At 52.2% G+C, this 18,486-nt stretch overlaps 6 protein-coding genes across 7 annotated transcripts; 2 read left to right on the forward strand and 4 right to left on the reverse strand.

Annotated features, from left to right (window-relative positions):
- Nucleotides 1-212: 212 nt before the first annotated feature.
- Nucleotides 213-5,683, reverse strand: NCU00874. 2 transcript variants are annotated; one of them, XM_011394538.1, is made up of 6 exons: nucleotides 5,062-5,683; nucleotides 4,932-4,982; nucleotides 4,661-4,849; nucleotides 4,479-4,605; nucleotides 4,274-4,408; nucleotides 213-4,225 (listed from the first exon to the last, which is right to left on the reverse strand). In XM_011394538.1, the coding sequence occupies exons 1-6, from the start codon at nucleotides 5,239-5,241 to the stop codon at nucleotides 387-389; spliced, it is 4,521 nt and encodes a 1,506-aa protein (XP_011392840.1). In that variant the 5' UTR covers nucleotides 5,242-5,683; the 3' UTR covers nucleotides 213-386. The 2 variants fall into 2 exon arrangements, with proteins under 2 accessions (XP_011392840.1, XP_011392839.1); XM_011394537.1 differs by having other exon boundaries at nucleotides 4,909-4,982.
- A 685-nt stretch (nucleotides 5,684-6,368) lies between these two features.
- NCU00873 (hypothetical protein) lies at nucleotides 6,369-8,039 on the forward strand (the record flags this gene model as incomplete). Its single annotated transcript, XM_959696.2, has 4 exons — nucleotides 6,369-6,441; nucleotides 6,503-6,621; nucleotides 6,673-7,255; nucleotides 7,310-8,039. The coding sequence occupies 4 exons, from the start codon at nucleotides 6,369-6,371 to the stop codon at nucleotides 7,573-7,575; spliced, it is 1,041 nt and encodes a 346-aa protein (XP_964789.1). The 3' UTR covers nucleotides 7,576-8,039.
- A 183-nt stretch (nucleotides 8,040-8,222) lies between these two features.
- On the forward strand, nucleotides 8,223-9,388 carry NCU00872 (hypothetical protein; the record flags this gene model as incomplete). The annotated part of the gene is made up of 3 exons (XM_959695.2): nucleotides 8,223-8,342; nucleotides 8,392-8,725; nucleotides 8,787-9,388. 3 exons carry the CDS (start codon nucleotides 8,223-8,225, stop codon nucleotides 9,386-9,388), a joined length of 1,056 nt encoding a protein of 351 aa, XP_964788.2.
- Nucleotides 9,389-10,542: 1,154 nt separating this feature from the next.
- Nucleotides 10,543-11,478, reverse strand: NCU00871 (hypothetical protein; the record flags this gene model as incomplete). Its single annotated transcript, XM_959694.1, has 1 exon — nucleotides 10,543-11,478. The coding sequence occupies one exon, from the start codon at nucleotides 11,476-11,478 to the stop codon at nucleotides 10,543-10,545; it is 936 nt and encodes a 311-aa protein (XP_964787.1).
- Nucleotides 11,479-12,310: 832 nt separating this feature from the next.
- On the reverse strand, nucleotides 12,311-14,814 carry NCU00870 (hypothetical protein). Its single transcript, XM_959693.2, has 3 exons — nucleotides 14,548-14,814; nucleotides 14,036-14,442; nucleotides 12,311-13,970 (listed from the first exon to the last, which is right to left on the reverse strand). Exons 1-3 carry the CDS (start codon nucleotides 14,776-14,778, stop codon nucleotides 12,440-12,442), a joined length of 2,169 nt encoding a protein of 722 aa, XP_964786.2. The 5' UTR covers nucleotides 14,779-14,814; the 3' UTR covers nucleotides 12,311-12,439.
- A 404-nt stretch (nucleotides 14,815-15,218) lies between these two features.
- NCU00869 (hypothetical protein) lies at nucleotides 15,219-18,481 on the reverse strand (the record flags this gene model as incomplete). The annotated part of the gene is made up of 1 exon (XM_959692.3): nucleotides 15,219-18,481. One exon carries the CDS (start codon nucleotides 18,479-18,481, stop codon nucleotides 15,506-15,508), a length of 2,976 nt encoding a protein of 991 aa, XP_964785.1. The 3' UTR covers nucleotides 15,219-15,505.
- Between the last annotated feature and the right edge of the window lie 5 nt (nucleotides 18,482-18,486).

The raw sequence follows: 18,486 nt of genomic DNA on the forward strand, positions 1-18,486 counted from the left end.
TAAGGATCACCGTATCGAGGAGGCAGATGAGAAGAAGAACCGAGCTGAGGACTTCCTTGCGGTCATGGTTCGTTAGAGGTATTTTGAGAGAGGGGTAGATAGCAAACCATTTGTGCAGTTTGGAACAGGCAGGGGCGACTCCCGCCACAAGGGAAGTTGGGTGATTGGTCACCGCGGGAGAGACCTGCAAGGTTTGTATCCATGGAAGGAAAGAACAAGGCGAAACACTGTGATACCAGGCTCAGCTACGAACCAACAAACCGGCATTGGGTGAATCTAAAATGCTAACAGACTTCCAGCCTCTCGACGAGAACAGAACGTGTATTCAACGGCTGGGCCCCTAACGAACAAGCCAACAACCCATCAATTGCCCAGGGCACTTGCCATCAGCTAATGATAACCTTTTCATCAAAGAGAACCTTCTCGCCAAATTCCAGGAACCCGTGAAAGACAATGAGTTTTTCTCCTCTGGCAAGCGCTACTGCAGTCTTTGATATCACCTTGATGACGACATTACCTCCCGTGTGCCACGTTGGCGGAATGAAGAAGTGCCGAGTGAAGTAGCTTGTCCGATCAAGATTCTTGAGGCTGATCGAGCAAACCCATCCATTCGTGTCGAGAAAATAAAGAGTAGACCGGATGAGGCCTGCCACTGTTTGCAGGCCCACTACCTCGATATTACGGGTAGGCAGGGCGAGACTTTTGGTCTCTGGCGTGACTTGTGAAGCATCAAAGGCAGTGAAATGGCACGATGGCGTGCTTAGAACAGTAGAGACACACCCTACATAGGTTGAACCCGAACGGCTGATCCATGGGAGGTCTGTTTGCCATGTGATTTTATCTGCGAGAATGCCATCGGCTGTAGTGAGAGGTTGTAGGGTTGACCAGTCGAAAACATGAACGCGCTTGTCTCTAAGAGCCAACACGTGTGAGGAGTTGGATGGATGAATTACCCAGCGAGCACGTGCATCTGAAGATCCCCAGTGAAAGTTGTTGTTCTCAACGATGGTCCCTTCGATGCTATCTGCCATGGCGGCAACGACCTTGATGCCAGCTAATGTGTGTAGAAAAATCGAAAGTCCTTGGGGACTCAGTATCGCTTGAAATGGGCATCCAGTCTGCTCTTTGTGATCTAAGCATTTCGTCACCCCAATTTGCGTGCGCTTTTTAGGGTCAAATTCCAACCTCGTCAGGATACAGCGGCCGCTGATATCCATGGAGAATAGTGTCTTCTTTTCGTTATTCCAGTCCACCTGGTGGATGGGTGCGTGGCTATCATGTAACTTCAGCTTTTCTATGCATTCGCCGGTCGCCGACTCGCAAATATCGACCGTTCCATCTTGACGACCCACGAAAACGACGATTCCGTCAAAGGCCGACTCAATAGTAGTGATTGCCTCTCCCCAATGAAAGAAGTGTGCGCTTGGTGCCACAGTATCGTTGTTAGCTACCTCTTTGCTGTGAGGCTCTGATGAGCTGTCGTCCGATCCGCCCCTTGGAATGAGAACAAGTGGTTCCCATACATTGCAGCACTGCCCTCGGATGTCGAACAGGCGAAGGTTGTCAGAGGAAAATACCAAACCTGGAATATGAAATCGCTCGTCAGGTCTCTCGATTCGATACAGAGGCTGCAAAGTCTCAAAGGAAAACAGATGAATTGCCCCAACTTCGTCACCGCCTGCCAATATGCGTCCGTCAGAGGTGGCAGCCAGGATCCCAAGCGAATACTGCAGACGATAGCTTGCTTGCTGCATCAGGGACCACGGATTGCATATGACGAGTTCCTCGTCCTTGTAGGAAATTGCGAGTAGTTCAAGCTCAAATACAGGATTGAAGATAAGGTCGAGGATCGGCGGCGCAGGATAGACACCTTCGAACCCTTCTTTCTCAAAGCAGCCGATCTTTCCAAAATCTTCGAGATTCCATATAGCAGCTGTTCCATCTCGATATGCGAGCGCGGCTAATTTTTGACTCTCATCGAGGCGGATCAGCTGCGCTGGCGTCCAGACCTTGGGTCTTTGCGCCTCTTCGTCTGACGAGTCCGAGTCCGGAGGCGAGCCTGGAGGTGCGTGCAGAAGCAAGGGCTCCTTTATAGAGCCCGATGTGACATCAAAGGCGCTGAAAGAGCTTTGCTGTGGGTTTGCGAGAAAAAGTATCTCATCATTAGGACTGAATTTGATCTCGGAAGGTGCGAATTCCAGCCGTTGTGACCACATAGCTTGGAACGCTGAGCTGCTGGACCGGCGAATATCCCAGACTGTCACCTGTCGAGCTCCAAAAGATGCGAGCAAAGTAGATGACTGGTTGAAGGCCAGACGCTGGACTCTCTTCCCGTGTTTCAGTGTCTGGGCGGAACCGAATGCTCTTGAACCGGTCTGGTACAATTCAATGTTGCCATTTCTCAGGCCGACTGCTAGGTACCGACCACAGAACCCAAGAGACAGGGCCTCTTCAGCAAACAGGTAACATGTGAGCTTATCACTCCATTCTTCCTCAAAGGTTCCTGTTATTCTGAGCAGCTTGGATGGCTTCGTAAAAATGCTGTGTATCATGGACCTGGGAGGACACAAATGAGGAATTAAGAAGTGGATCGACGATGGCGAACTGAGAAGACCTGAGTAGAATGCTGCAGCAATGTGATACATGTCAGTGATCCATCCAGAGATAGTCTGCGTTTCAACACTCAGGGGTGGCTGATATTTAGCTCTGCGAGCGAGATAGGCTTTTAACCTCTGTGCCGTATGGTACAGGATGGAAATATCGCCACTTCTTGCTGCCCTCTCTATCCAGGTAAGGACATTGGATCGCAAGAACTTGTCCAATAGTACGAGAGATGTATCGCAAGCTGATGAACTATGCATAAGATGGTAGGAGAAGTTGGTGGCCGCGTAGTCAGAGAGTGGTGACGGAGTTGCTTTGGAAGCGGCGCCAGCGCGGCGTGACTTCGGTGGAGCAAACTCTGTGCCACAAAGGAGCTCAAGACAGACTTGGGCGATCTGACCATGCGCAGCCTGTTTATCAATCCAAAAACTTGGTTCATCTCGCTTCTGGGTCAGGAAAGCCGATGTGGTCAGATGGAGAATGTGGACGTGGTGATTATCGTCCACCTCAATGAGATGTCCCGCGATAGATGGCAGTTGACCTGGTAGTGCGTCCAGTGTCCGGCCGATGTCCCGCTTCACGGCTTCCGCAAGCTCTTCAGCTCGGAGCGGCAAGGGGGCACATATGACCCATGTGAGAATGCATTTGGCCAGCTCACAACTTGGCGAGTCGACAACGGACTCGACAATTCGGAGGTAGAAATCGTCCATACCAGATGGAATGCCCCTCAGAGCGTCCTGCTTGTCTTCGATGGTGTAGCAGTCCTCAAGCTTTGTCATCGTGAGGGAGGCCCAAAGAAAGATCCCATTGGATCGGGCAAGGATTTCATCGATGAGCATTTGGGAGGCTTCAATAGGAAATCTACCCCTAACGAAGAGTTCGATATCTCCCATAGATCCTTTTTGACCAGTGCGAATTACGGAGTATTGGGTTTTCTCGTGGTGAAGTAGTCGTTCCAATTGTCCTCCGGGCCGACTTGTCATGAAAACTCGAATAGGAACCTTGCAGCTCAAATTCGATATCATTGATATGAATGCAGCCAAGCCCTTGCTAGAACACTCATCTGCTGCATCTATGACCCAGAACTGAGGCCGAGTGGTTTCCGTCCTGAAAATTCGTTCAAGGAATAGCTTGCTCCAAATCATATGATGGTCGGCGTGACTGAGTCTCTGACCATCCTCGGCCATTGCAGCGATGGAGCGCCGGATATCGAAATTGTTTTGCGCCATTTGATATGCCATCGACAGAAGTAATCCGGAAACAGTGGTAGCAGCCTGGGTGTTGCGTCTGAAGAAGTAGAAACTGCAGTCGAAATTGCACGCCTCGAGAAATCTGATAACGTGCCCAGCAACAACGGACTTGCCAGTCCCTGGTCTTCCGTTGAGCCACAGTACCTTCTTGTTGTCAGTCTGTCGTGCCGTCTCAAGCGGGTCGCAGCTCTCCAAATTGAAAGGCTCTTGCATCCAGTCTTGGAAGGCGCGCTCTTCTGTGACCCAATGACAGGATCCTTGATGTTCTTTTCCTTTTAATTCCAGAAGGGTAGCGTCAGGTCTCTGATCAACGTGCAGAAATGAGGAGACTAGTTTCATTTGCGATCTATGCTCGTCCTTTGGATTATATCCGCCTGATATAGAGTTACCAGATATTCAGCCAAGGATAACGTCGCACTTACTGTCTGCTTCGATGTCCTCAATGGTAGTCAGGAAGGACTGCTGTAGTATTGTATAATTAGGGGAGACGGGGCTCTCGAATTTGCAGATTCTGCGGTGATCCGCTTCGATGTATCGCGAGGTTTCGTTTGGAAGTCCTAAATCATATAAGAAGGGAGGAATTAGAACGGTGCTTCCACGGCCGGTACGCGGTTTGAGCAAACTTGCCTAGAACGGCCGAATCTTTGTCCACAACCAAGCACGACCTGATGCCGGCAAAGCTTGTTGGTACACCCTCGAAAAAGGACCGAAGGTGCACATTCCCACAATGATGACGGAACTCGTCGTTGATTTGCTTGTTCGAGTCAGCATAAAGAAGATGAGCAACATGTGTTTGCAGATTGTCCTACATCCAACGTTCCGCTGCCAGGGAGGAGATCATCAACAAATCCTTTGGCCCCATATCCGGCAGATGAAAGCAAAAGTTTGACCGTCTGGGCAGAATCCGCACCGCGATGGGGCGTGGCGAGGAAGTAGATGGTATGGATTCTTTGCGCAATCGAGGCATACATTGGATCTCGGGTCGCTAACAGATATGCCTACGGATTGACTGAATGTCAGACATCAGACGACATGACAGGCTGCCGGGCCACCACACTTTTCAATACATTGTCGACTTACTTTCTTGGCAACAAGTCCGCCCATACTGTGGGCTACCAGCACGATTGGGGTCTGTTCCATAGGGAGACTCGGGTCAGTCAAACTGCCTAGATGTAGCACAAACAGCTGGGCAGTAATCCAAGCCACTTACATCTCCATTCTTCCGGAGATGAGGACCGCCGTAGATGTCAGCTAGCAATGCTTGACCGAAGTCGTGAATCGATAACGCGCGCCCCTTCCTCGCTGTCCAGTCCGAGTTGTAGCCGTACGAATGAAGGCGGACGTGTCGAAAGCCGACCTCATTAGGCAGCCATTCCTTGGGCCAGAACATGCCCGGATCGGACGAGTAGCTCCATGTTTTCCTCGAGCCACCGCCCAATCCGTGAATGAAGATGAAGTCGATTCGGGGATCGGACGGTTCGTTGAGGAGATTCAAGCCCAATGGACCTTTCACATCTTCGGCAGATTCGACAGCATGTAAGGTGGTGGGGGACGAGGAAAGACTGAATCGCTGAAGCCTGTTCTGGATGTAGGAAACGGTCGATGATCGGGTACGCAAAGGTTTCAAGTCGAGATTTCGGTCGATGTTCTGCGCTCGCTATGATGCGCTGTAATGTGCTGTGGGGCTTGCGCACTCGCACTTGGAGGCAGTGCTATAAAGCCTTGAAGCTAGGTAGGTAGTGTAGGTCCTGCGGGGACGGGAACTTCGACGCGGGTTTTCCCCTCGACAGCAAAAACACCACCACCATCTCACAACACGACCGATCAGATGTGCAACGGACTGTCGAGATGCTCCATCGCAAAAGAAACTCCCAATATAAGCATGGCTTACTTACCGAGTATTCGCCAACCATTCTGGCATCGAGTCTGATTCAACACCCTGTGGCGGCGAGTGTCTCTCTTCTACCGTTCGCTTTCAATGTTGTATGAGAGCGATAAGGGGAACGTCGGTGTGTGGGTGCGGAGGATGATCAGGGATTCCATCAGGCGCCATTATCCGAAATCCTTTCGGGTCGTCTCCAACTTTACGATACAACCAGGCTCTGCGACCGCCCTACATTCGGTCATTCACGTGAGCCTGTCGGGACTGTTGGGCACGCGCTGCGGCGCTGAAGAAGCTGAGGACATGAGATGCGGCCCGACAGCAGACACCCTCCTTTCTCGCCAAGAACATCGACTTTAGCCCGCGAATCACCTCGGTTTGGGTGGTATCATGATCTATGATATTGGCACGGAAGCGCCAGCCTCGCGCGGGGTTCGTCCTACTCGACAGGGGATACATCCTCTAGCTGGTGGCATAAGAAGAGACGATGGCCCCCCCAGCTTGCGGGAAGAGAGGGACGTTGTCCATTGTTATTGCAGACTCAATACTCCTTGATATTTTATACTTGGTATTGTTCGGAGACATCGTCATTTCAGCTACCAAGCCCGCCTCAGTGTTCGGGTATTCGTTCAACCATGGAGAAAAGGGAGACCTTGCACACCGATCCAATTGGGGACAATGTGCAGCTTGATCCGGCTGTCGTTGCCAGTGCGTTAACACCCGCCAATGTTGTTACGATCTTCAAATTTGACAGAACAATTCTTTTTAGAATTACCGCCAAACTCCAAGATACTTTCGGTAACGCCATCTGGGAACAGTCTCTGGGTCGGGACAGTCAAGATCGTGGTTGAGCTGGCCGATGGTACTACCGCAGAGTTCTTCAAGAAGGTTAGTAGATTATCTTTTGATACTGCAGGTCGCATCCGTTGACTCTCGCAGGGCGCCCATGGATCGGTTGGGATTAATATGATGAAAGGCACATGGGAAGCGGAGAGCGCCTTGTACAAATTTGTTCCCCACTACACTCCTCAGCCAGTCGGATGGGGAACATACGAGAATGATCCCGACACCAGCTTCTACTTGTGCGAGTTCGTTGACATGGACGATGATCTTCCTGGTCCCCGAGAGTGGGCGAAAGCTGTCTCTTCCCTTCACCTGCTCAGTATGGGAAAGTCACCCACCGGACAATTCGGCTTTCCGGTTGCCACCCACCTGGCCAACGTTCCCGTTAACAATGCCTGGAATGTCTCGTGGGAAGCGTTTTGGACCCAACAGATGAAGAGCCTGTTTGATCAAGAAGCGCGAGTCAATGGACCCGACGATGAGTTGGAAGCACTCAAGACAACGTACATGTCCGAGGTCATTCCTCGATATTTGCGACCTCTCGAATCGGAGGGCAGGTCCATAACCCCTTGCCTTATCCACTCCGACCTCTGGCCAGGCAACATCAAACCGAAAGCCGACTCTTACGACGTGGAGCTGTGCATGTTTGATGCATGCGCCTACTGGGGCCACAATGAAGGTATATTTTCCTCACAAACGGGTGATTGATCTTAAACTGACTTGATATACACAGCTGATCTGGGTATCTGCCGGAATCCGAGGTATAAGCTAGGTCAACCATGTGTTCAAGAATACCATAAAAGGGTCCCCATCTCCGAGCCTCAGGCGGACTTTGACGGTAGAAACGCCGTGTACGCCATGAAGTATCATGCCCTGCTGTCAACGATGTACAAGGACCGGAAGTTCAGACAGGTCCTGATCGAGGAGCTCAAATCCTTAATCAACATGGCAGGTGCTGGCAGGTCGGACCCGGACGTTGCTTTACCTCCACGTCTGTGAACGCTTGGACGCAGAATGTTTCTATTCTCGTTTCGACAAGACGTATCTCTAGGTGGTGTTGAATCGTGTCAGGATCCAAATACCTGACCATCCCCAGAAGCTCGCTTGCTTGGGTGTCATTGGTGGCAAACGTCAGCCACACCAACAATTGCTTCTCAACCACTACCGACCCCTGTACCGCCGGCAATTCAGACTATGACGCACACCTGGCGCTTTATCAAGGGTCCATTCAAAGGTTACCAACCTTTGTCTCAGCAGTTGATCTTGAAACGAGCAACCTGAAAGGTTGCCTTTCCTTGTCTGAAGCGGTCTGTAGTACACACAACACGGGATACATCATGGCATTGTTGGCGTCGTGTAATGGTTAGGCGTCAAAAAAGATGATCGCTGACAAGAATGACGATGTTGCTAGTCTTGCTCACGACATCACTAGCATCGAATATAATGCCGACAGTGTCCCAAGATGTGTTTGCTTCAGGTTCTAGCCATCTTTGTTCAAGAGCTCAGTTAACGTCCGCGACGTGATCCATCCATTGAATGGAGATAGCTAACAGAATCACTACTGAGCTCTTGTATTTGCCATCGACGACGTTTCCTTTGTACACCGGTCTTTCCACCAGCAGAAAACCCACACCAAACGCGCCATCATGCGACACCCTTCTACACTTGTGCCCATCATAGCTTCCATAGCAGCCTTCGTGCTAGTCTTACTGGCTCTCGTCGCCGGTTCTAGCAAAGGCTTCATGGAAAGCTACGACGTCGTCACAGTAAGGTAACCCTATGCATGTGTCTCTTCAGCGATCTAACACTTTCTAGTTCAACACGTCAACCCTTGGACAGAACCTTGTCTACAATCAACTCAGCGATAATCAGCCTGGCTCAGAGGCTGATGGGGTATGTGAAAAGCTGGGGTTTCTCAGCAAGGCCTGCGAAGACGCTACTGGTGCGGTCGGAGACGCAAAAGACGACCTGGTGAACGCCCTAGGCGACATTGAGAACGATATAGCGGACCAACTAGCAGAGAAGCTGGGCATCCACGAATTCTACTCTCTTCATGCGAGAACTGTCTGCGAGGGCGAGTACAGCCCTAGCCCAACAGCCAAGGGCGCAGGCAGGACTGTCGCTAATTGCATCAAGACTTTCCCTAGCGGTAAGTACCTAATCTCGCAGAGGCCAAGAGTCTGTCCACACATCTACTAACAGATACACAGGCTTCAACGTATCCGACATCCTTGACAAGGAACTCCGCGTCGGCCCCTTTAAGCTCACGCTAGAAGACATTGGCTTCAACGACGAAGTCCAAAGCGCCCTCGACACGCTCAACCGCGTCATCAGAGCCTTCGCCATAATTCTCATCGTTGACGTTATCCTCACCGGCCTCTCCATGCTCGCCTCCCTCCTCGCCATCTTCTTCCTCGGCAACAAGGAACGGCCGACACTCATCATCAATGCTGTGCTCTCGAGTATCGCCTTCATTCTCGTCCTCATCACCGGTATCCTCGCTACAGTCGGATCCCGGATTGCCGCCTCAAAGGCCAACAAATACGGAAAGGATATCGGTTTGAGCGCCAAGGCGGGAACCAAGTATACGATCCTCATTTGGGTCGCGGTTGGGTTTTCATTGCTCACAGTCGTGGGGTGGGTGTTCCAGGCGTTGAGGTATAGGAACGGGAAGACGATGGGTCACCGACACCATGGGGCGAGAAATAAGGAAGGGTATAGGGACTCGGAGGAGAGTGCCATGGCGCATTCAGATAGGCCGGTTTGGAATGGTAGGGGTATGAGGGAGGTGCAGTTTGCGAGGACGAGGTAGAGCGGGAGAAGATCAGCTAGGCTTAGCTGTTTCTTTTGCAAACGAGTTGAGAGGGTTTAGTTGATGACGGGAAGTATGTCATTCACGCGATGGTACACTTACACTGGAGGATTATACCCACTGACTTTGGCAGAAGATTTGCTTCTATCATTGAATTCTTGATTTATTGTTCAGCGGTACTGCTGTTTAATAGAGATTTCCTCGTTTGAAAGGACGGGAGAAATTGGCAAAAGCGTGGTCAAGTAAACAACGACATAACGGAAGGAACCATCCCCAATTCACACCGCGACAGAGACCCCTCATACCCCCTAAAGCTCACCCTTCACTCCGTCCTTTATCTTTCTGCCCCTCCAGCCCCTCCTGCCCTCTCTCCTCAATCTTCTCTGCTCTCGCCTTCCTCACCTCCTGAGCCCAATGCTCTTTTGGCTCCTTCGCCAACGTCCTCTTAGCCACAACATCCCCCGCCTCCTTACCCAACTCCAATGTCATCAAATCCGCCGCCAGTACCGCAAAGTCCTTTGCCTTTCTTCCCTTCCACCCCAAACATGGCATAAATCAACGCCGCCTTCGTGTACGCATAACCGATATACTTTTCTAGCATCTCTTCCTTGTACTACTTGACCAACCGCTCGCCCATTTCGGTGCTTAGATGGCCGCCGCCCATGGCCTTGTCGAGTTCCTCTTCTAGGTCTTTGATGGTCTGAATTCGCGCGTCAGACACGACAATTCTGAGGGTGGGAGAGCAGAGAGAGCAAGTGCAGTTGATGCCTCAGTCGGACAAGCGCTCTCGAGCCTATACCATTGGCCTAACGTGTCTGTATGCAGTTCCGGTCCCAAAGATATATATATATCATCATTCCGTTCTAGAAACTCGACGTCATTTGAAGATCGCCATTGCACCTCTGGCCATTATCCACTGACCCCTGAACTTTTGGTGCCTGATTAGGTAGGATGAAGTAAACAAAAGAGAACTACATTCGTGTACCCTAGAGGCAGGTACCCATTATCTAACTATGAGATGGTTGGCTTGGGGATTTTGGGATGTCACTGCCAGTTTTGAGCGGCCAAGCTACCTAGAGGTAGGTAGGTAGGGAAGCTCCGCCCAAGGCTTCAGGAGCTCTTCCCAAGGCATTCCATGTTCCTCCAAACCAGAACTATTCCACCCACGCCTCATCCTCCCCATGAGAAAACTCCCTCACCGTCCCCAACACCGTCCCCGCCGCCGACGACACAGGTACTACCGCAGCCAGAGCCAACGGGCCAACCGTCATACTCGGACAGGTGCTCCTCCCCCTACTCCGGCTCCTCCCCTCCTTCCTCTCCACCCTCGCCCTTTCATGCCTCCACTTCACACCACCAGGCACCGGCTCCCCGCTCCGCCAACAATTCGCCTCCAAGTACTTGGTCAACGAAAAGCACAACTCGCACTTATTCTCATCCGGCCTCTCACAGTGTTCGCAGCAGTTATACCCAACCACTTTTCTCTTCACATGGCTATCCTGCGCCGACGGGTGTTCTTTGAGCAGGTTTAGCTCCCAGTTCCCGCACTGGCAGCAAGACAGGAACCAATCGTCGAATCTGCCGGGTAGCAAGTTAAACCCTTCCAAAGTCTCGACCATGACGCGTTTGCTGTTGTACAGAACGGTGTCACGCGGCGCGAGGTAGCCGCACCCCAAGTCGCAGAGTTCGAGGGGGATTTCGTTAGAGTTGTTGTTGTTGCTTCTACAATTCATGCTAGTGCTGCTGTTATTGTTGGGCTCGACGACGACGACAGCAAAGGGTGGTTCAAGGCGCAAGTGAAGCGGTCGCTCGACCCAGTGTGTTTTGGATTTGAAGTAAGGGCAGTCGTGGTACCAGTAGGCTCCCTGGACGTCTTCGGAGCGCGGGGGAAGAGGTCGTAGGGGACCGCGGATGCCGGCTTTCCACCGGTGGTTGGAGATGAGGGCCGCGACCCGGAGTTGGGGGCGTTCTTCAGGGTCTTCGTGGGCTGGAGGCTGGGGAGCGGGACCGAGCTTGGCGGCGCGGAGGAAGGGGTTGTCGGGGATGATGAGCTCGGTCGAGGGGAGGGCGTAGTTGGGGGTTATGGCCATGGTGGTGAACCTGACGAGGCTGGTGAAGCTGGTGAGTGGTGGTAGTGACGGTAACAGTGACAAGGTGGTGGAGATGACTGGGAGTGGGCGTCAGAACCTCAAAGGATGAGGGCCTTCGGGTATGGCGCTTGTAATCAGAGCCATGGTGTTCTCCCTTTGGAAGTGAAAATTCTGTGTTGTAGGTCAACTTGGAGAACAAAAGGGGCGGGAGCATCCGGTAGGGCCTATGAACTCCTGTCAGAATTATTATGGCCTGCAAGCCACGGACAAGAACAGGCGTTGGATTAACCGGCCGGTTGCTCCTAGTTACCCGAAACGTGGTATAGGGGTCATAAAATCACATATAACCACAGACGAGAAGCGACAAGCGTTGGGTAACCGTGACTGTACGCCTACTTTTATCTCGGCGATCCAGTAAAGAGAGGTGCGGACGTGCTACCGTTGACTTTAATATTTGTAGACCATACCATCGGGTCGCACCGGCGGAACCCAAGTCACCCTTCGGTTCCCTTACTGCCGAGCTTTGTGTCACCCTAGCACAACATCACACATAAAGTTCCAGGCATGATACTGGCACTTATATAGAACTAGATGTCTGAATCTCCAATAAGCTTGTCCAAAATTGGATGAACAAGTGACACACGAGAGAGTGTTTAACGTGCGCCTAGACAGGTATCTGTGTTTTTGTCACGTTGCTCTGTTTTTCAGCTGGAGTTGTTTGTTTTCCTTTGCCTCTGTAGTCAGCCATTCTCCGTCTGACCCACGACAGTTGCTTTTGCCGGAAACAACTGCAAACGGATACCCGAAAACCGCGCCGTGGCCGATCCTGTCATACAAAGGAAGAATCATTTGTGTTATGTACCTAGAGGTAAGCTACCTATTCAGTTAACGAGAGCAGAAATTCAATGCTTGCCAGATATGTACGCCCAATCGCCCCATTAGATGCCACACCTCCATCGGCTCACTGTCCGAGAGCATCCACATCCTCCGAAAATCCAGTCACCATGGTATATCCAAACTTGGCCGCCTCCCCACAACGCTCCGCCAATTCCTTATGTCCCAAAGCAGCATATGCTTCCGCCAACCTTCTCAACGAAGCCACCACATGGACGGCCATCAAGCTCACCTCACCGCTCCTCGTATAGATCTCCCTCGGATCCCAATCCGCAGTCAACTTTGCCGGATCCTCATCCCTCGGCGCCGTGTTAAACCCAAAGTTTCGCAACACCTTCAACGAATACTTCACCACCTTCGCCCACTGCTTCTTGGCTCTGTATGCATCCACCAGCCAATTACAAGGATAAACGAGCGTCAACCTTGGGAGACTCTCATACACCTCAGTTTCATGCAGGTCCTCCAACTGCCTCATCATCTTGTCCACCGTCCTGATTGTCGCGTCGGGTACAATCGTCGCCCCCTTGCCAGTACTCGGCTTCTTATCCAGGAACTTTTCCAGCGCCAGCATCGCCTCCTTCCTCTTCTTCAACCTTTCCTCTGACGACTTCCTCTCCCCTTCACACAACCCACACCGACACTCGAAACCCCACCCTTCCTCAAACTCCTTGTTGCGCACATCCACCAGCGTCTTGACGGGAACATACTGCTGGAACAGCTCTTCGCCCTCTTGCACGTCACGCGTAGCGCGACAGATGAGCATGTCACCGACAAACGAGCGCATAGTGTTGGGCACGCAGCTGTGGTTCATGAGGCTCGAATGCGCCCACAGCCCCTTGGCCATGCACACCGAGTTGTAAGTGGGCTTAGTGTCGTCGTAAGTGGACAGAGGGGAGGAGAAGCAGTTCTTGGTGCGGATGCCTTCAACCACGAAGACGTCTACTACGGGGACGCCATCCACCATACTACCCTCGGCACCGGTTAGGTCGTAGGGAAGTTGGCCGGGGTAGAGCTTGAGCATGGTATCGGCCAGCGAAGGGTTATCGCACAGTTGCCGGACCATGAGCGAGTACAGCGCCGCGGAGGCGCGGGCGGGGTCGTACTGGTTGGGCATCAGCGTGGCTTTTTCGACATAGACCAAGTCGCCGGCTTTGAGGGGACGAGTGGCGAAGAGGCCGCGGCCGTGGAAGCCCGAGTCGGCAACGCGCGTGTTGCGGAGGAAGGACCCAGCGTCGATGTGCACGGATGTCGGGGAAAGGGAGGCGTGCATGGCTGCGAAGTCGTAGTTGCCGGTTTCTTCTTCTTCCACGCGGGCTAGGACCCGCTCGTATTCTTTCTGCACGTTGGCTGTGCCCTTGTCGTTTAGCTTGAGGGCTTCTTCAAAGTACGACTTGCTGGTGGCGTACTCGCAGAGACCGTAGGCGGCCCGGCCGGCGTTGTAGTAGGCTTTCCAGTCGGTGGAAGCGCCGATGCGGGAGGCGAGGGCGTCGGCTTTTGCGGCGTCGTAGCGGCCGAGGAGGAGGTTGACGCCCGCGCGCTTGGTGTAAACGGGGGCTTTGGCAGAGTGGTCTTCTAGTCCTTCTAGTGCTTCCGTGTAGCTATTTCAGGGTGCATTTCGTAAGTTGAAGGACTCGATATCACCGCTAAGGGTTTGGCAACTCACCAAAAGACGGCCGTAGGGAAATCCCGTTGTAAGAATGCTTGATCCCCCGCCGTCGTCCATTCCCCCGCTGACTTCAGTAGCGGCCCGAGCCTCAACGGTTCTGGAATGATAGAATCTATGAAACGGAGCAGAATGACATCTGACGGATGATCGACGCAGATCATGAAATCGTTATCCGCGCCATTCTGGACATAGTAGGGCTCCTTGATGGCAACGATACAGCCCTCGGGAACCCCCGACAGGATGGCTGAGTCGCCTTGGTTGTAGATGGCGAGCTTGTCGACATTACCCCAATGGTCCTCGACAATACTGACAGCGCCGGCGCCAAGGTAGGGCGGGCTGACTACTTTGACGATGAGCCCCTTGCCACGGTGATGTGTTTCCACGCTGAGGTCACTCAGTGGGATCTGGAGCTGGTGTTAGCCAGATTTTATCGATCACATAATATTTATTTCCTTTTCAGAAAAAGATGGAGATGAAGACAAGATGAAGATTCGTGTGCAACAACATACGATTTCGAGATCTCTGATAGACTTTGTAGAAGCAGGATATGCTTCTGCTAGGTTTGGCTGCTTCACTGGCCTGGGGCCATTGGGAGTTTGGGTAGCGTTTTGCTGCTTGATGTGTTCCGCATGTATCTTGAAAAGCTGCTCCTTCGTGAGCTTCTTGGTTGGGATTGTCCCTGCGAGTGAATTCTTCTGAGGAGCGGAACTGATGGTCTTTGGCTTGGCTGAGACAGCCATCTTGAACAGAGATTAGGGGAAGGGTGAAAACAATGGGGGTATATCAGCAGATAAAGATGTTTGATGTTTCAATCAAGTCTACCTATGATATCAGGAATCATGAAGCTTATAAAGATGATTAACAACTGTCCGTTCGTGGTCATGTACTCAACTCTCGAATGGCTCCTGAATTCATGAAAAGGTGGCATACTCGGAAGGCAACCAGCCGCGTATACCGTATTCGACTTAGCGGGATTATGCATATTAGCCGGGGGTCCGGTGCCTTTGTGGAGATGTCAGATGTGGTGTTGCCGGTTCGGGGTAGGGGGCGAATGCAACGCCAATTGGGGTGCTTGGCCGCAGTAGTTACAGCTGGTCATGGTATTGTCGGGATAAGATCCGCTGTAGCTAATGATGAGAAGAGGGGTCGTGACACGGTGGTGCGACTACGACTTGCTCGAGAACGGGGTCATGATCATGACGAAGAGGGACGGTTCACAGGTGGAAGCGTGTTGAACTGATACGAGGATTGATTGATCAGATATATGAACCAACTCTGCTGCTGTTCCTCGTCATCAACCGTATTTTGGAAAGCACCCGAACTGGTAAATCTTCTTGTGGTCATACTCGCCGATACATAATGCTGTCATGCGGCGCTGTTCACGAAGAAAACACTCTATGTCTTCTTTGCTTCCTCAGCCTCCTTTTTCACCCTTGCCTCCGCTTGTCTCTTGTCCCTATCAATCTGTCACTGTTTCATGAGGGACTCCCTGCGTCTGTAATCGTCTTGAGATCGTAGACACAGCTTCAACCAGCCCTTGGGCTCGGCTACCTCCCAGACCCGTGTGGGCATCCTTATTACTGTCTCCCTGTACAAGCAATCCGTCTCAAAACGCCAGCTGCAAAGGACTGCACGGAGCATGCCGCCTTCCTTGCCACAGAGGAGAGCTACAGTCGGTGGCCTCTCTGCCGCAAAGATAGTGACCGTAAGCTCGCCCATATCAACAAGAGTGAAGAGCTGGTGTCTGTCTGACGGCAACAGCTTCTTGGCTTTGAGATCATCAAGGGCAGATTCTGGGTTGTCGATCCACAGAGGTTCCGTGCCTCGCCTCTCGTAGTTCTCCCGGTGTTCTCTGCTGAATGGAGTAGCGGACGGCGCATAAGTAAGCCGGCCCTCCGCATTTCCAAAGACAATCTTTTCCAGTTGCGCTATAGGCATAACTCCTTCGAATCCCACCAAGTTTGGGGTGCTCTTCAGCACGGTACCGCCAAAGAGCCGTCGGACCGAAAATGGTGAAGGGGCAGAGAGCAACAGGCCCACGAAGAGGAAGCCAGCAACAACCCAACCGACATCTGACTTGCCATCGGCGGCTAGGTCAACAAAGCCGGCGAAGTACGGGATGTAAGCCAGTGACATTTCGATACCAAACAGTAACCACCAAATGCCGAACGCCAGGAAGAATACCGCGAGCATCTTTCCCAATCCCACATCGCGTTGAACAGTCGCTCGGGGAAAGTCCTTCCATCGGATGTGGATTGCACGGCAAGAGTCCAGGATAACAGTCTCGTCCTCGTGCGCCACACCCACCACTTGACATTGCGGTGTGATGTGGTGGAGGAAGGTTCCATACTCATCACGTTCAGACAGAGTCTCGAAAATGTCTTTGTCTGACGGCTTTGGAAGTAAGCAAAGCATCCTCTCGGCCAGCTCATCACTATCATTGCCAAGCGAGAGGCGAGCAAGGTTTTGGAACACAGTTGTCTCCTTATGGCGCTCGATCCGGTAGTGAAGAAAGCCCATGACGGCGTAGGCAAGATCTGAGCCGGTAAACTCGGCGCGTTGCTTGGTACTCAGCGCTGTAATCGTCGCTGGAAGCAGCTCCAGGCGAGAGAGTGTCAGTACGTTGGCATAGTGCTCTGCCAATATACGAACAGCTTCCTTGTCGTCCGTATATTCGCTGTCGTGTACACGCCAGAAAGAGGCTGTCATTTCAATCTTTCCAATGTTTCTGGTAACAAGTTGACCCTCTGGATCCCGAAAGCAGTAAGTTATGTAATCTCCAGGGGCGAGCAGACCCTCCATCAGCGTCCACATGCGGCTGCCCCAGTCAAGACGCTGTGTCGTTCCATCCTTGTCCATCATGAGGCACACCTTGGCTGATCCTCGGACAGTGTCGCAAAGTGTGTAGACATCGTAATCGGTCTCAGCTGGCGAATTCTTGTTAACAAGCTCACGGTCCATCCAGTAGGCGTCAAAGCCCTCGTGCTCGGTAATACTCCGCGCCAGGTCGTGAGCTTTTTCTGCGCCATCTGCGTTTGGGAACATGTTCCACATGTAGCTGATGAATATATATCGCCGCGTAGAGTTTTCAAAGCTATCGCCCTCAATAGTCTTCCATTCGCCGTTCACCTTGGCATACAACAGCCGGGGCCGTGCCGCACGCTTTGCAACACTAAGTGACTTTTTGTAGCCCTCACTGTGTTTCTCGAGAGCAGCAGGAGACATGTCCAGCTCGTTGACAGCGTACTTGGGCCATTCCCAGTAGTACCCGGGGTAGTCAGTATATGTGTCGGTCACCGTATCGTCTTCATCGTATTTACCGAGAAAAGGAAGGGCAAGCAAAATCTGCACAGGAATGGCGACGACAAATAGACGGCAGGCGCCCTTTGTCTTTGACCAAAACCCGTGGGTTTGAAAGGGAGACAATGCCCATTCAGACATCGCCAGGACAAGAGGCGCGCTGCCCCTGACCTTGGTCCTGATCCAGTCGCCTCTGTCCAATCGGGTCTTGATGACATGATCAGTTGCCTGAACTATTAGTCTTCGAGGAGTAGAGCGGGTTGGACTGAGGTAAACGGCCACATCCAGGAACTTGCGTGTACGTTGGTGAAACTGGTTGAGGTAGGTGAGTTTGCCATCAACCTTGTGTACCTTTCCAAGGTCATCAATATCCTCGGCCTCGGCGGTTCCAATACGATACACGACCTTGCTCTCGCCGGTAGGCCCAGCATCGCTGTCACTGTCCTGGTCATTCATCCGTTCAGTGGGTAAATAGACCCGACGGAAACCCCTGTGCCCTGAATTGCCGCTGAACTTGTCTTTCAGGTTGTCTTGGAACCTTTGCATATAATCATTGGAGCGAGGCCAGAATCGTTTCCACTTCTTCATGTCATTCTTCGCGCCTGGCTGGGGAACAGCTTGTGGCGAAGACATGTGCCGAGTGGTGACCTCCTCTGATGAGAGAAGGGGCGGTTGCTTGAACTGCAGATCTGGGCTCTGCGCCTCTTGAATGGAGTCGGGCGCCGGATGTTGGTTGTGGGCGGGCGTGTATTGGGAATAGGCGGCATGATTAGGATTCGAGAATTGTTGTTGCCAGTAGAGGTTGTTTGCAGTGGAATCGGCCGTCCAACCAGGCTGCTGTAGTAGTTGCGGTACATAGTAGACTTGCTGATTGTCCACCGACGGATTTCCCACTTGGCTCGCCTGTTGTGCATAGTAATACTGCTGTGGCGAGATAACAGTGGCAGGGTCGGTTACCGAGCCATATTGTTGTGGCGGATAGTAAAAGGCCTGCGTGGGTTCTGTAGCAATGCCAACCGTAGCCGGCTGCGATAGCGGTTGAGGAGGTTGGAAGACATGCCCCTGATTGTTGGTGTCCTGAGAGTCGCTGCCGGCATCGGCTGGTGACATCTGCTGGGAGTGAGCATGCGAAGAATCGGCCATCCTGA

This window comes from Neurospora crassa, linkage group I, assembly GCF_000182925.2.
Source record: "Neurospora crassa OR74A linkage group I, whole genome shotgun sequence".
NCBI classification, from domain to species: Eukaryota; Fungi; Ascomycota; class Sordariomycetes; order Sordariales; family Sordariaceae; genus Neurospora; species Neurospora crassa.